The following is a 16,908-nucleotide window of genomic DNA, read 5'->3' on the forward strand; positions in this document are numbered from 1 at the left end:
CATATCATAGAATCTCATAGCTATGTCCCTTAATAGCAGTTAACCAAATTAAACAGTATATAAAACAAAAACATGGAACAAGCTAGACAAGAGGCCTCCAGGCTCCACCTGGCTCTTTTGCATTGGTGGCGGCAGTGGAGCTGCGGCTGTGAGGAGGCCAAGCCTCAGACACCTCTCCGCCGTCGCCGCCGGCAACTCCTGTGGTGGTGATGGTGACGGCGGAGAGGAGGCCAAGGAGAGTGCCAGAGGCGTCCTCTCCGCCGCCGCCTTTGCGGGAGGGCCAGGTGCTGGGCTGGAGTCTTCTTTGCCTCCAACACCCAAACCTGGCCCTTTTGTGCTTGCGGTGGCAGCGAGGAGGCTGAGGAGGCATCTGGTGTTGCTGCTCCGCCACCTCGGGCTCCTCGTTGCCAAGGCCAGGGGAAAGGCAAGGTGTTTTTCCTGGAGGCCAAGTGTGCTGGCAGTGGAGCGAAGGCCGAGGAGTACTGCCAGAGGCCTCTTCGGCCCCCTCTCCACTGCCGCCATGGCGCAAGGGCCGTGTGGGGCTATTGGAGGCCAAGAGGCCTCTGGGTCACCACCCAGCCCTTCCACGGTGGCAGCAGTGGGGGCATGTAGGCCGAGGTGGAGAGGAGGCCTCTGGCGCTGATCCTCTGCCTCCTCTTCGCTGCCACCGCAGCAATCACTGCCACCTCCGCAGAAGGGCCGGATGGTGGGCTGGAGCCCTCTTGGCCTCCAACATCCCCATGCGGCCTTTCCCCCAACCGTGGCGGTGAGGAGGGAAAAAGTTGGGGAGGGGAGGAGAGGAGAGGGACTTTTGTCCCCAATGTTGGCACGTGTGGATTTGAGCATACGCGGATTTTGGTATACGCCGGGGGGCGGAACGGATCCCCCACGTATACCAGGGCCCCACTATATTTGCAAGCAAAGGAGGGCCAAGAGAGCCCTGGAGAGCCTTGCCTTGGGGTGGCTCTGGATCTCTGGTGCCTAACAAACTACAAATCCCAGGATTCCTCAGGATGGAGCCAGGAGAGTTAACACAGTTTAGAACTGGAATATTTCTGCAGTGCAGACACAGCCTGAGCTGGTTGTAAAAGGGTAGAAGTGCCCAAGTCTGGTTTTTTTCCTCTCTTAATAATGCTTTTACTTTCAAAAACTAAGCGCTTTGTTTTGTTATTTTTGTTGTTGTTTGTTTGTTTCATTCTTGGTAATATGAGATGGTCTGGTTTGGCAACTTCATTCATGCATTAAAATCTCTTAATAATAAAACTGAAGAGACTTTTAAAACCTCCCAGAGGAGCTACTTTTAGCCTTTTGGCGGGGGGGGGGGGGAATCCTCCTCTTAGAAGCCAAAGCCTGATGTTATGAAGAATAATAATAATGCTTGTATTAAAACTATCCTCCCATTTCTGATCCCTTTTAAAACCCATGGTCCCCAGAAGGAGCAGAGCTGTGTCTATTTGAAAAGACACACAAAACACACAAAAATAAACACACTTCCTTCCTTTTGGCCCAAGGAGCCTGGCTTCCTTATCTCTCTAAAGCCTCAGGAGAGAAAGAGATGCCTCTGTTCAACTGAGGCCTCAGAGAAGGTTCTGGAACATTATTCACCACAGTCACAAGCAGCACAAAATGGCCGCCAGAACACAAGGAGGCAGGGACTGGGATTCCAGCCAATCAGGGCCAGGGACACAAAATGGCTGCCAGAAAACAAAATGGCCTCTGGAACAGAAAATGTGAGTCTGGGGCAGGGGGTGGGGTCTTCCAGGTCCTCTGCCCCCATTGGCCAGCCTCAAGAAGAGGAGGAGCTTCTGCTTCTCTATTTAGCTCTGCGTGCGGAAAAGTGACCGAGGAGAGAAGCAGAGTGTCAGAGGGAGAAAGAGACAGATAGAGAGACAGGAAGGAAGGAGGAGAGAGGAGTAGAGTGTAAGAGATAAAGAGACAGACAGGAAGGGAGGAAGGAGTGAGGGGAGTGAAGCGACAGCAGAGGGACAGGGCCTGGAACCACTAGGCTTCACTGATGCACTGAGATCTGGCTGGGCCTGGCTTGGGTCTACTGCTGCTGCTTTCCTTTGGCCACTGCCATTAAGGAGGGGAGGAAGGAGGCCCAGCAGTCCTTCTAGGCATGGCCCACTCTCTCTGAAGTCCCAAAGGGGATTCCAGTGCTTTTAATGGTGGCGCTCATGCTGTAGCAAAGATGATGATGATGATTTTATCAGGCCTAGGGGGGAGGATAGAGCTGCTGCCAGACCTTAATCATCATTAATGCCACCTTCCTGTGCCTTCTTGCTTTGCACCACTGTAATGGCCATGGCTCAGTGCTATGGAACTCTGGGAATGTTCTTTTGGTTTGACATTTTAGGTGTTGTTAAGGTTTGGAAATACTGTTTGAGGACCCTTCCGACTTTGGGGCCCTTTCCTCCTCCATTATGGCTTCCCTGAAGGCCTCAAACTGACAACTGCCAAGCGCTGAGCCAGAGGCATCCATTTTGTGTTCTGGCGGCCATTTTGTGCTGCTTGTGACTGTGGGGAATAATGTTCCGGAACCTTCTCTGAGGCCTCAGTTGAACAGAGGCCTCTCTTTCTCTCCTGAGGCTCCAGAGAGAGAAGGAGGCCAGGCTCCTTGGGCCAAAAGGAAGGAAGTGTGTCTCTTTGTGTCTCTTTTCTGAGGGTTTTCTTATTACACAGCTCTGCTCCTTCTGGGGAACATGGGTTTTAAAAGGGATCAGAAATGGGGAGGATAGTTTTAATATAAGTGTTATTATTATTCTTCACAAACATGGGGCTTTGGCTTCTAAGAGGAGGCTTCTCCCCCGAAAAAGGCCAAATGTGGCTCCTTTGGGAGGTTTTAAAAGCCTCCCTAGTTTCCTTATTAATAGATTTTGAGGCAAGAAGGAAGGAGACAGACCAGAATAACTCATATTACCAAGAATGAAACAAACAAAAAGAGAAACAAACAAGAACAACAAAAATAATGATTAGACAGAAAAACAAACTGCTTATATTTTAAAAAAGCAAAACCATTTTTTACAGGATAAAAATTTGACTTGGGTGCCTCTATTCTTTTACAACCAACTTAGGCTGTATCTGCACTGCAGAAATAATCTGTTTCGAAACTGCTTTAACTTTCCTGATTCCATCCTATGGAATCCTGGGATTTGTAGTTTGTTGTGGCATGAGAGCTCTCTGGCAGAGAAGGCTAATGTCCCAAAGGTAAAATCCCAGGATTCCATAGCACCGAGCAGTTAAAGCGGTGTCAAAGTGTCTTATTTCTAAGTGCGGATGCAGCCTTCTTGGGAAAGTGGCTGATGCTGGGGAAAAGAGGAGGAATGCAGAAGGAAAGGAGGACGGACGGACGGAGGGCCACCTGCAGCTGGACTGGCCTCCCTGAGCGGTCAAGACCTGAGCTGTGTTGTGGACAATGGGCACTCTTAATATCAATATTAATATCTTTCACTATTGATTGTAATTAAGGAGGGGATCAGATTCCTCCTTTCAATAGCATCAGGAAAATGTTTAGGTGTTGTTAAGTTTGCAAATCCTGTTTGGGGTCCCTTCCGACTTTAGGGCCCTTTCATCCTCCATTTTGGGTTCCCTGAAGGCTGCCAACTGCCAAGCACTGAGGCAGAGGGAGCCATTTTGTGTCCTGGCGGCCATTTTGTGTCCCGGTGGACTTTTTCGTTTCTGTCAGCCATTTTGTGTTCTGGTGGACATTTTGTGCTGCTTGTGAATGTGGGGAATAATGTTCCGGAACATTCACCTCAGTTGAACATGTCAGGAAATGACATGGATGTGGCCACTAGGTGGAGATGTTGTGCACGTTATATACAGCTCTAGTGGCAGTTATATGTGTCAGCATTCGAACAGTGCATCATCGGAATGTTGATGCAACTGTCAACTGTCCTTCCTAACTGTCACTGAGAGACAGAGTGAGACAGTTGGTGTGTGAGAGCAACTGCCTCTCTGTGGATGGTGTTACTGTGGCTGCGTCACAGGTTGTGTTATTATTGTTTGTTGGTGTAAATAGTGTGTATTAGAGACGGTTGTCCAATACACTGTGTATATATATATATTGTAAATATTGCAAACGAAGATTAAAGTGAAGAGTGAAGGCTTGTTCTGTAGTTATTTCTGAAGCCTGGAGCTCATGTCCGTATGCAGTGGTGAAGGAATATGTCCTTCTTGACCAGAATACCTTTGCAGACATCTCCACAGATTCCTTCTTCCTGGCGTCCTGTCGAGCTGGTTCAACTCTGCATGTGGTTGTGGTGCACACAGTGCGTCTTTCCACACGCCCCAACAGAACAGAGGTTCCTCTTTGTCTCTCTGAGACTCCAGAGCGAGAAGGAGGCCAGGTTCCTTGGGCCAAAAAGAGGACTGTGTGTCCCTTTGTGCCTCTGACCCTCCATTTTGGGGGGAAGGAAGGAAGGAAGGAAGGAAGGAAGGAAGGAAGGAAGGAAGGAAGGAAGGGGCCTGTGGGGGTCTGAGGAAGGGAGGCAGGACCAGTGGAGAGGCTGGGCTTTGGGGGCTGAGAGAGAGAGAGGTGGGGAAAGAGACCCTCCCTTTGGGCCCTAGCTGGGGAGGGTCCACCGGTCCTTGCCTCCCCCTTTGGGAAAGGAGACCCCCTCAGCCCCTGGACTCACTCCTGCCACTCATTCCTAGGGCTGGAACTCGGAGGAGTTTCCTAGGCATTGCCACCTTCTGCCCTCCATGGCCATTGGCACTGACCTTTTCCCATTGCCTTCCCTCCCTCAGCCCTGTGGACCTCCTCCTCCTTCGCACTCACAGCAACCCTTCTCTACGGCTGAGGAGACGGCCTCTGACCCAGGGAAGCTCCGGCCATAAAGGACTGCAGAAGAGGCCTTTCTGGGGCTGAAGAAGTCAGTGTCTTTGTACTGAAGGTAGGCTTTTATTCCTGGAGCTGAAAGATGACCTTTGTTTAAATGTTTCAGTCCAGAATTGTATGGAAATGTTGCAGCTGAGAGAGTGAGCCCATGCTTTGCAGGCATAAAGCCCCAAATTCGCTCTCTAACAGCATTGTCTTCCCAGAAGGTGGAAGGGAGATTTCCAGACCTCAGACACACAGTGAGTCCTTTTTATGGGAACTGTGTGTGTATGTGTTGTTTACTAGAACTTTGTGAGATATTAGTTTCACTGGGTTTATAAAATGAATGTATATACGTCTTCACTTACCCCAAATGAGCATAATCCAGGGTGCAATATTCAAGTCATAAACCTATACATTTATAGATATTTGTTATATCAAGTGCAACATATTCAGCAGTTTGCATCTTTTTAAAAAATATTCAAGGAAAAATGAAGAAATTGTGATTTTAACAATAGATCCATTCAGAAACAATGCACACAAATGTATATGCCTCAATTTCTATGTGGCTTTAGCAAGAAGAGGGAAGAGGTTCATACTTCATGCTCCTGCTATGACTGACATAGGAAACACAGCAGTTAAGCTTAGAAAAATAGTCTCATCTGCAAAAATAAAGTAATTATTTTGACCAGTGTTTAAATGGGGAGGGGGCCATGATGATGGGAGGACATGGTTTAGATCTGTAAGGTAATTCATGTCTCATCCAGCCCAAGAGCTAGAGCTTCTCCACCTGGGACATAAAGCAGGCCCTCCCCTCCTCCTCTGTGTGAAAGAGAAGTCAAATTCTCATCAGTCATGATGACACAGCATGACAAATTTGCATTCCTGAATTTAAAAATCTGAGGAGTCCTGAATCCTGTTGGTTAACTCTAGAGAGTAGACCCACTGAATCCATAAGTGACTGGTGAGTCAATATATAGATAAATCCAACTGATTCAGTGATTCTACTCTGATCAGGACTAGGCATAGGATACAGGCTAAGATTTAGACCTGCATGTGGCTGGAACAGGAGATTCCCAAGACAAGATGGACAGGCAACAGTGTGGAAAATGGGCACTGTCTACATGGGCAGAGACACTCTCAGAATTGTGACTTCTCTGCATGCAGAAGACTGCCATGGGAATTGGGTGCTCCCTTTCCATCAGCTCAATCCTCTGGTGCCCCCTGATCCTGGGAGAAGGGTTGGATCCCATGGAAGGGGAGCAGCCTGAGAAGAGAGAGCTCCTTTCCTGCCCTTCTTGACTGGGGGCCTCCTTGGAGAAGGGCCATTTGTAGACTCATTCCACCCAGAGCAACACTGGAGCATAGAGAGTTCTACTGGTTTGGTCACTGGGAGAATGAGGAACCACCAGGCCAGACAGCCTGACCCAGCAAAACCCTCTATGCTCCAGTGTTGCTCCAAGTGGAATCAGGCTACAACTGGCCATTCACTGACCCAGGTCCTACCATAGAGTTGTGGAAGGCATCCTGCATGGCCATTCCATGCCTGGTGAGAGTGTTGGTGTGAGGTATTAGAGAAGCATCCAGCTGTGTTTCTGTAGTCAGAAGCAAAATGAAGAAATCTTCTTCTGAGGGCAACTGGGGACCTCTGCAGGTTTCAGCAGATAATGCACTCATTTCACATCCAGCTATGAGGACATAGTCAGGACCCTTTGCAATTCCCCATCCCCTGATCCCCAGCTACTCTCACAAGGCATGGAGTAAGTGTTGTGTAGGGGAGCTGCAGTGAGTCTGTGCTAGGTCCAGGGGGTTTTGTTTGGTGCAGAGGGTGGAAGGGGATGGTCACCTCTACATCGGCCCAAAGGAGGCATATATTACCTGCATATGTCATCAGCAGGATGCTCTTCTCCGTGTCTTTGACTGCTTCAGGGTTTCTTGCTAAACCAAGCCTTACCCTGGTCTCTTTTCTCATGAACCTCATTGCGATCCCCTTGTACACAGCGTTGGGACGTTGTTTGCTGGAAGTGACCAAAGTGCAGGGCCACCAGGATCCCCCTGCCCACCTGATGGCCAACACAAAGGCCAAGCAGACGGGGCTGGGCTCCAACAGAAAGAGGCTGCCGAGGGTTAACAGCTCTTTGGTAAGTTGCCATCCTGACTGTTATTTTCATCTGTGTCTGGGCTGGATCATGAAAGCAAGCGGAGAAGATACTGTCCCAGTTTGGCAGAGAGAGTCCTGGTTAATCCTCTGTCTCCTCATTTTTTCAGGGGCTTAGGAAACGTCCTATTTCACTCTCCTCCTCCCATTTCCTCCTTTCTCCTCAGGTCAGTTCAGTTGCTGCAAAGTGCATTCCAGGTTCAAAAGAGTCTACAGCCCATCAATGCAAAAGAGGGGAGAGGGGAGGAGAGAAGGGGGCAGGGTCTTGCCCTTGCCAGGAGTCTGAGCCAAAAGCAAAATGCTGTACCCTTTCTCGCTTGTGTGGTCTTTATCATTAACAACTTTGGCCATCTTGACCCACTTCTGGTGTTGCTTGTCCACATGTGTGTTGCTTTCCCCATCTGTGAAATGCTGGATGATATGGAAGAATATCTCTGGGCTTAAATTGAGGGTGGGCCCAGTGGCCCTGAAGCTCAGAGTACTCCCCAGAACTGTTTATTAAAAATGAAATTTGCCTCTGAAATTAGGTGAAATATGGCTAAATGAAAACTAATATACATGTTGGAATAGCCAGTATGTTAATCAATCAATAATATTCCAGAAATGGCTGAAATTATATTGTTTATCATATTGTATATTATATTGAAAGGATTCGAGACAAACTGGATCTCAAAGGCTGTAGCTTTTTGCTTTCTTGCAGAATTTAAAGTTTATTTCCTGGACTGAATTCTAAAGTGATCAAATAATATTTGGATGAACCATGTGCTTTCTTCCCCTTTTGCTTAGTCATTCTCTGGATCAGGGCTATTTTCTATTCCAGGTGACCTTTGCGGATGTGGCTGTATATTTCACTGAGGAGGAATGGAAACTGTTAACGAAGAAACAGAGACTGATGTACAGTTATGTGATGATGGAGAATTATGGAAATGTAGCCTCTGTGGGTAAGGAACCTGAATCCATTTCACTTCCTTTGAAGACTGAGGGCTCTTTCATAATTCACTTTCAGATTCCACTTTAGAATGATAAAATCAAAGAGTTGAAATAGACCACAAGGACCATCCGGTTCAATATTCTGCCATGCAGGAATAGACATTCAAAGCACCCCCAAGGGATGGCCATCCAGCCTCTGTTTAAAGACCTCCAAAGAAAGAGACTCCACCAAACTCTGAGGGAGTATATTCCACTTTTGAAGAGCTCTTACTATCAGGAAGTTCCTCCTAAGGATTAAGTGGAATCTCTTGTCCCTGTGGCTTGCATCCATTGTTCCATGTCCATTAATTTGAAATTAATAATAATAATAACCATAATGCGATGCCACCATGCTCTGATGGAGTATATTCCACTGTTGAATAGCTCTTATTGTCAGGAAGTTCCTCCTAATATTTTGGTGGAACCTTTTTTCCTGTGGCTTGTGTGATCGAGTTTGGATTCATATAAATTTTGGGTACCAAGCGATCAAAAATCATGACCCCTGACTGACCCCATCATAGCCGCCATTATCCCAAAAGCGAGCTGACCACGTAGCTAGACAAGCCTAGCAGGCCATGGCTAAAGCAGAAAGGTAGATTTAAACCTTTAACACCAGTTCTGGGAGTTGCCGTTGTCGCAGGCAACCTAAATGAGGACAAAGGAAGTTTGCCTCACCTATTGATGGTATTAAGTACCCAGCCATCTAAATAGTAGTCTTCTCCCAAAGAAGTGGCAGACCCTTTTGTGTATCCATTGTTTAACTTTAGTCTTAGTCAATAGATAGCCATGAAGACCTTTGTTCTGCAGGTAGCTATAGCCTGAGGATACGTTTCGCAGTATAAATAAGACCCAGATTCCAGCCCTCCTTTGGGCTTTGTGAGCTACAGTTCCAAACCTCAACTCTGTCGAGCAATCGCTCCGGAGCTCTCTTGGGCACTGTGCCCTGCTGAAATCACTTGGGCAAGCCAAAGCCCACTGTCTCTTTCGGGCCTCTTGTTAGCTTAGCCGGCTGGAACTTAGCTCCTAGCCATCGCGGTTGCCGCTTGCTTTCTGTTCCCTGCTGCCGTGTTCACTTACCAACATCCCTCACATCTGTCGCTTGGAGAAGACTCCTAAGGTAAATATTTCAATGGTGCCTCTATCCTTTCTCCTTTACCCCCAACTCTTCCCATCCCTTGCTTTAGCATTGAATGTGCGTGTGCGTGTGTGATCCCTTTTTGGTTGTGTGGTTTTAATAAATGTTTATATTTTATTTGCAACTCATTGACATTGCAGTCTCTGTTTCTTGGGGTTGGACTATATGACCTCTGGTATACACATAGGGACCCAATCCGCTGCGTGCGTTGCTAGGACACGCCTCTTGTAAATTTGAGCTAATTAAATTCCCCTGATTCGATCCTTCCTAACTCTTGCGTCCATTGTTCTGTGTCCTTTGTTCTAGAGCAGCAGAAAGCAAGCTTGCTCCATACTCAGTATCTCTTCAAATACTTGAACAGGGCTGTCATATCCACTCTTAACCTTCTCTTCTCCAAGATAAACGTACCCAGCTCCCTAAGTCATTCCTCAGAGAGCATGGTTTCCAGACCATTCACCATTTTGGTTTCCTTCCTCTGGACATGCTCCAGTTTCTCAACATCTGTTTGAATTGTGGTGCCCAGAACTGGACACAGGATCATTGCAAGTGAGCCCTGACCAAAGCAGAATAGAGTGGAACTATTACTTCCCTTGATCTTGACACTATACTCCTATTGATACAGCCTAGGATCACATTGGCCTTTTTAGCTGCTGCATCACACTGTTGACACATGTTCAACTTGTGCTCTACTACCATTCCTAGTTCCCTTTCACACGTAATTTAATTGTCAAAACAACTTCCTGTGGAATCTTGGAATTTCTAGTTTTAGTGAGGCACTATTGTTCTCCACTTTGTTAGGATTCTCAATATCCAATCCTAAACTGCCAAATCTGGAATGTCGTGGGAAGGAGCCATGGAGATTAATGCTTTTTGCCCCTAAATGGTCCTCAGCCCATTCCTGAGCAAGTTTCCTGGCTTTTGTGGCCCCTCTTCCAGCCTTTTGAGGCTCTGGAGAGGCTTCATGGGGAAAAAGGCCTCCCTTGGCCCTGCAATGGATCAGAGAGGGCCCAACAGTGGCAAAATGGCCTCCACTTCCACAAAGGGATGCTGTGGGATATTGAGGGGCAAAACATTATACCATATTTTTAGGCAACACAATTTGGGGTTTCCCCTGAGATCCCCTGGGGTCCAATGTGACCACCCCACTTCCCAACAGTAGTCCATCTCTGTCTTAGAGATGCCTTAAGGTTGTTTTAAGGCTCATCCCTCACACTTGACCCTCACTAATATCAGAAACCAGGTCCCAGACTCCTTGTTCTGCCTTTCCTAATGCATTAATTGTATAATGGTTGTCTTGCCTTTCTCAAGAAATGAGCCTCAAAGTGTCCCTTTTATGCATCACACTCTGTGGGTGTGTGTCTGTGATAGAGAGATGGAGGCAATGTGAAAAACAGAAAGGCAGGGAAGAGATGCTCAAGGTCAAATGGTAAAGCAGTGCAGATGGGCAAGAGGCAGGGTTGGAGAGCGGAGGGAGAAAAGGAAGGGGATCAGGCCTCTGGGATCCAGGAGGGGAAGGCAGGAGCAAAGCCAGGATCGCCTAGCTTGAAAAACACACAAAGCATCACAAGAAGTAATTTGTATTGTAGCAATAAGGGTAAACATCAATCCATAAAATGAAATCCTAAACCTGGCAGGTAAAAATTGTCCCAAATAACTTTGAGAAATATAGACTTAAAATAGTCGCTTTGGCACGGTTGCTTAGAAAGTTGTATCCTAATCGAGTATCTCCCAAGCTGAGTTATATAACATTTCAAGCAGAATACAAGCTGCACATGGCGTGTTTATAGTGTTTATAGTGGCAACCCACTCATTAACTTCAAACTTCTAAAATGATTCATATAAAACAGAAGAGTCAAATGGATATAGTGCAGAAAACACCATATACAATCCTATTAATTCCAAAATGGAAGTTGTATAAAAATGTAATAGCCTGACTCTGGGTCATAATTATTTCAAGATATTACATGGGTGTTTCTACATCTGTTCCAAAAAAAATCTGCTACAAATAATCGCAGATGCACAATATCTGGCAACTTTAACAGTTACCTGCTCCTAATAATACAATTATTTGCAAGCTCTCCTCTCCGACTTCCATCAACTTCACCATCCCTTGTACACACAACTCTAATCCACACCAATCCACATGTGAGCTGTATACTGTATTGGTTGTGAGTCATCTCCTGGTGCCACACAGCATGAAGGGACCTCTGCAGTTAGCTTCCATCATGCCTTGGTCTCTAACTCAGGACTTTATGGCAGTCTCACAGGATATAATGCCACTTGCCAATCAAACTATTTCTCCACATGTTTAATAGAATATTTTTGCAACATTCCTTTTTCTCACTATCTGCTTCCAGTGATTCCCTTAAGTCCCCCTCCAATCTCTTCTCTGTTAACTCCTATAAATAAGGATACAATTGTTCCATGGATTTAGGGGCATAAGTGGTACGGCCATGCTTGGGTTACTAACAGAAACTCTCTTAATTTAATCTCTAATAAGGAGGGGTTAATGAGGGCTAAATCATGGGTAACACCCTCCTCTCTTAACGCTGATTTTCAGTCTTATCTGTCACTGTGCTTCTTTACAGAAAAATATTTGAGTCATGAGAGAATCCACACAAGAAAGAAGTCACATAAATGCCAGCATTGTGGGAGACATTTTGCTTACAAGTCAATCCTTGTCATGCATCGAAGGGTCCATACAGGAGAGAAGCCATGCAAATGCCAGCATTGTGAGAAATGTTTTTCTCAGAAGTCACACCTAGTGGTACATCAAAGAGTCCACACTGGAGAGAAGCCATACAAATGCCAGCATTGTGGGAAATGTTTTTCTATGAAGTCAGTCCTAGTGACACATCAGAGAGTCCACACAGGAGAGAAGCCATACAAATGCCAGCATTGTGGGAAATGTTTTACTTCAAAGTCGCACCAAGTGAGACATCAAAGAGTCCACACTGGAGAGAAGCCATACAAATGCCAGCATTGTGGGAAATGTTTTACTTCAAAGTCACACCAAGTGACACATCAAAGAGTCCACACTGGAGAGAAGCCATACAAATGCCAGCATTGTGGGAAATGTTTTACTTCAAAGTCACACCAAGTGACACATCAAAGAGTCCACACTGGAGAGAAGCCATACAAATGCCAGCATTGTGGGAAATGTTTTACTTCAAAGTCACACCAAGTGACACATCAAAGAGTCCACACTGGAGAGAAACCATGCAAATGCCAGCATTGTGAGAAATGTTTTTCTCAGAAGTCACACCTAGTGGTACATCAAAGAGTCCACACTGGAGAGAAGCCATACAAATGCCAGCATTGTGGGAAATGTTTTTCTATGAAGTCAGTCCTAGTGACACATCAGAGAGTCCACACAGGAGAGAAGCCATACAAATGCCAGCATTGTGGGAAATGTTTTTCTCAGAAGTCAGACCTAGTGGTACATCAAAGAGTCCACACTGGAGAGAAGCCATACAAATGCCAGCATTGTGGGAAATGTCTTTCTCAGAAGTCAGACCTAGTGAGACATCGAAGAGTCCACACTGGAGAGAAGCCATACAAATGCAAGCATTGTGGCAAATGTTTTTCTCGCAAGTCATTCCTAGTGACACATCAGAGAGTCCACACTGGAGAGAAGCCATACAAATGCCAGCATTGTGGGAAATGTTTTTCTCAGAAGTCAGACCTAGTGGGACATCAGGGATTCCACACTGGACAGAAGCCATAAAAATGCCAGCAGTGAACTAACATTATTTTTGTAAATAAGGAATACAAAATACAGTATATATTTGCAGTCCTGCTGTGCTAAGAAAAGGCCCTTGTGATTTTGTTTTTCTGTCCATATGTCTGTTTATGTTTTAAAATTGTATTTTGTTAGATTTAGGTTTTAATTGCTAATAGGATAGATAATTGTTTCGGGTTGTAACTTTGGCTGAGGATTGTGATTCGTGGTATAAGTTAGCTAAATGGGGGGCTGGGATTTGTTGCAGTTGGTTAGAATAGTTTTGGGAACGATAGCGTTTGGAATTTGTGGGATGTTGGCTGAAGAAAGTGGAGGCTGATATTAACAGGAAGGTGGCTAGTTTCTGGGAATGGCAAAGGGGGGCTTGTTACCTGTGGGGCCTAGACTGTGGGAATTGAAGGTGGGGGCTAGGTTTTAAGAGGGTGGAGTTTTAGGTTTGGGGGTTTTAATGTATTGTTTGGATTGGAGTGGGCAGTTCTGACGTAAACGCTGAATTTCTGACTATGTGTTCTCAATAAAATTCTTTGTTGTTTCAACAGACTGGACTCATTGGTGTACAGAAGTTCTGCATTTGCACAAAATTTACCGTTTCTTCTCTCCTCAGCCATCATCTCCATTCCCAGCTATAAGAACAGCAGAGGCAAACACACATACATATATATATATATGTATATATATGTGTGTGTGTGTGTGTATTATATCTACATACATACAGTATACATAGACTTTATTTCCAATGCAGAGCCTTCCTTTCTTGCCTTTCCTGGGCTCCATTGTGGCCTCTTCGAAGTGTCCTCAAAATAAGGAAGGAAGGGGAGGTCGCTGAACCCCCGGCACACTCCTTTCCTTCCCTCAAAGGCCGCCAGTGGAATAAACAGCAGGAGCAGTAAAGTCCTGGTGATCCCTGCGCATGATCAGAAGGGGTCTTTGGATGTATGTGCGCATGCACAGTCTCAGCCCTAAAGCCATTGCTGCCCTCACACTCTGTTCTGAGGGAAGGAAGGATGGAAATGGGGGGAAACCGTTGTTCGTTCAGAGGAATGGCTGGAATATCTTCTAGGGGGGGCTTGGGGATTATAAGAAGAAGGAATCCCCTCTTCTCCCCCCAACCAAAACGTAGGGGGCCTGCCTGGTCTCCTCTCCCTCTTTCCTTCCCTGCCCCCTCCTCGGGGGATTCCTTGGGGCCCTGGTACTTGGGGCTTATCATGAGAAGAGAGGGCAGGGGGGACCATTGGAGAGAGGCATGACCATGGAGGGGGGTCCAAAGATAAAAAGGGCTTTGAGGAGCCCCCTCCATCCTGGAAAGTGGGGCAGAGGAGAGGCCCTCCCTTCTGATGCCTCATTTGGAGAAGGTTTTTGTGCCAAATAAAGAGCACCACACAGCATAGGCTTCAATAGCATTGGAAACAACATTATTCGGGGGGGGGGGGGGGGAGTTTTCTCTGGGATCTTGGGGGGAGGAGGGGGGAATCTGGGACCTGACTCAGGCACTCCCCCCCCCCTGAACCAATTATTAGAGCCTTCCACAGCTCACTGTGATGCTTTAAATGACCATTTTGCAAATAAAATCTCTCAGATAAGAGCCAACTTGGATGCTGACATTATTGCTGATGCTATAGGTGAGGTGTCCAGTGACTCTGTGAATGGGATCATCCTGGATCAATTTAAATCTGTGAGTACTGAAGACATGGACAAGCTCCTTGGAAGTGTGAAGAAGACAACTTGCCCTCTCAACCCTTGCCCTTCACGGCTAGTCATCCAAGGAGGAGATGCACTTAGGACTTACCTGAGATATATCATAGATGCATCTCTGAAGGAGGGCTATTTTCCATCTTCCATAAATGAAGCGGTGGTACAGCCGCTTCTGAAAAAGCCCTCCCTAAATCCCTTGGACATGAACAAATACAGACCGGTCTCCCATCTTCCATTTCTAAACAAGGTGATTGAGAAAGCTGTTGCTCTTCAACTCCACGTGGTCTTGGATGAAACAGATTATCTAGACCCATTTCAAATTGGCTTCAGGATGGGATACGGAGTCGAGACTGTTATGGTCGCCTTAGTAGATTATCTCCGCTTGAATATGGACAGGGGAAGTGCAACCCTGCTGGTGCTTTTGGATCTCTCAGGGTCCTTCGATACCATCAACCATGGCATCTTTCTTGAACGTCTGAAGGAATTGGGGACGAGGAGGCAATGCATTGCAGTGGTTCTGGTTCTATCTCTTGGGCAGATTCTAGATGGAGATTCTTGGGGATAGTTGGTCCTCTAAGAGGGAGCTTAAATCTGATGTTCCTTAGGACACATAAACATGAAGCTGCTGGGAGAGATCATCTGGAGACATGGCATGGGGTGTTATCAGTATGCTGAGGAATCCCAGATATATCTCTCCATGTCCCGGACTTCAGCGTCAACTAAGAAAGGCATCTCCCCTCTGAATGAATGTCTTGAAGAATTAATGGGCTGGGTGAGAAAAAAACAGAATGAAGCTGAATCCAGATAAGACAGAGCTGCGTAATGCTGGAGATCCTAATCCAGGTATGGAGGTTTGAGACGTGTGATCCACCTGTATAAGGGGTCACACTTTCCCTAAAGGACTATGTTAGTAGTTTGGGGGATGCTCCTGGATCCATCACTCCAGATGTCAGCTCAGATACATGTGACGGCGAGGAGTGCCTATTATCTCCTTCAGTTGATATGCTAACTGCACCCAGTCCTGGAAGCTGAAGACCTAAACACTATAGTTCTGATCTTAATTTTATTTCATTATATTTATCAATTATTTCTATTAACTGATTTTCTGAATATATCTGCTCACCTTTTTCCTCAAATAATTTTTCAAAATATGTAGTGAAAGTATTTTTAATTTTCCCTTGTTCCGTTATGATTGTGTTATTTTGTTTAATTTTAGTTATCATGTTCTTTTCTCTCTCATTCTTTAATCTATTAGCCATTCGTCGGCTTATTTTATTAGCATTCTCAAATTGATTTTGCTTTGATCTTCTTAAATTTATAGCTATTTCCTCTGTCATTTTTTTTCTCTAATTGTTCTTTCAATAGTTTTATTTCATTCATTATTTTTTATCCCCTTTTGTTTGTTGTAGTTTTTGTTCTCTAATTTTAAATTCATTCCTAATTTTTTCCTCTTTCTGCTTTTCTCATTTTTTATTTCCATTGTTCTTTGTATAAATAGTCCCCTTACAAATGCCTTACTAGTATCCCATACAACCTTCATTTTTACCTCCTTTCCACTGTTTTCTTTGAAAAACATCTTTAACTCTCTCTTTACCTTATTTACAAATTCTTCGTCATCTAGGATATCCTCTTTCATTCTCCATCCTATATTTTTGTCCCAATTTATATTTAATTCCAGCTCTATCATATTATGATCCGACATCGTCCTTGGCCAAATTTCCATTTTTTTCACTTTAGTAACCAGTTGCTTCGTCACGAAAAACATATCCAACCTTGAGAAGGATTTATGTGCATCTGAATAGAAGGTATACCCTCCTTTGTTCCCATTACAATGTGACCAAACATCTAACAAATTAAATTCCTCTTTTAAAACAAAAAACCTCTTGGTAATTTTCCTTGTGTTTTCTTAATTACTTTTTTCTGGGATTTCCTGTCCCAAATTGGATTTAGAACTCCATTGAAATCTCCTGTCAAGATTAATTTGTCATTATCAACTTCTCTCATAACCTCTGCCAAATTTCTATAATAGGTTTCCTTCTTCTCTAATGGCCCATAAATATTAATCAGTACAGATTTAACATTATCTATCAAAATCTCCACACACAAGAATCTACCGTCTTTATCTTTCTTCTTTATATCTCCATCTTTTATTTTTGTTTCCTGTAAACACAATAAATCAAAATGATTCTTCCCTAGATACTGCATTACATGCTTTCTCTTTCTCTCTTGGCTTATTCCTTTTACATTCCACGAAACTATTTTAAGCCCCATTTTCCTTTTAGAGAGGTTCTTATGTCTTTTATGTAGACTTTCCTATCTCTCCTGAGTAACCCTCTTCTGAGCTTTTGTTTCCCAAATTGTCAGTATTTACCTCCTTAATCCCTAGATTATCT

At 45.1% G+C, this 16,908-nt stretch overlaps 2 protein-coding genes across 2 annotated transcripts in view; one reads left to right on the plus strand and one right to left on the minus strand.

Moving 5' to 3' along the window:
• LOC149278062 (uncharacterized) overlaps positions 1-16,908 on the minus strand; it is a 498,960-nt gene that overhangs the window by 206,220 nt on the left and 275,832 nt on the right. The gene's annotated exons all lie outside the window — the stretch shown is intronic.
• Positions 11,693-13,209, plus strand: LOC149278067 (uncharacterized). Its single transcript, XM_089502435.1, has one exon. It carries the CDS (start codon positions 11,765-11,767, stop codon positions 12,806-12,808), a length of 1,044 nt encoding a protein of 347 aa, XP_089358561.1. The 5' UTR covers positions 11,693-11,764; the 3' UTR covers positions 12,809-13,209.

The sequence above is a fragment of the Sceloporus occidentalis genome, unplaced genomic scaffold (assembly GCF_023333645.1).
Source record: "Sceloporus occidentalis isolate IW3139 unplaced genomic scaffold, rSceOcc1.0.p SCAF_202, whole genome shotgun sequence".
Taxonomy (NCBI): Eukaryota; Metazoa; Chordata; class Lepidosauria; order Squamata; family Phrynosomatidae; genus Sceloporus; species Sceloporus occidentalis.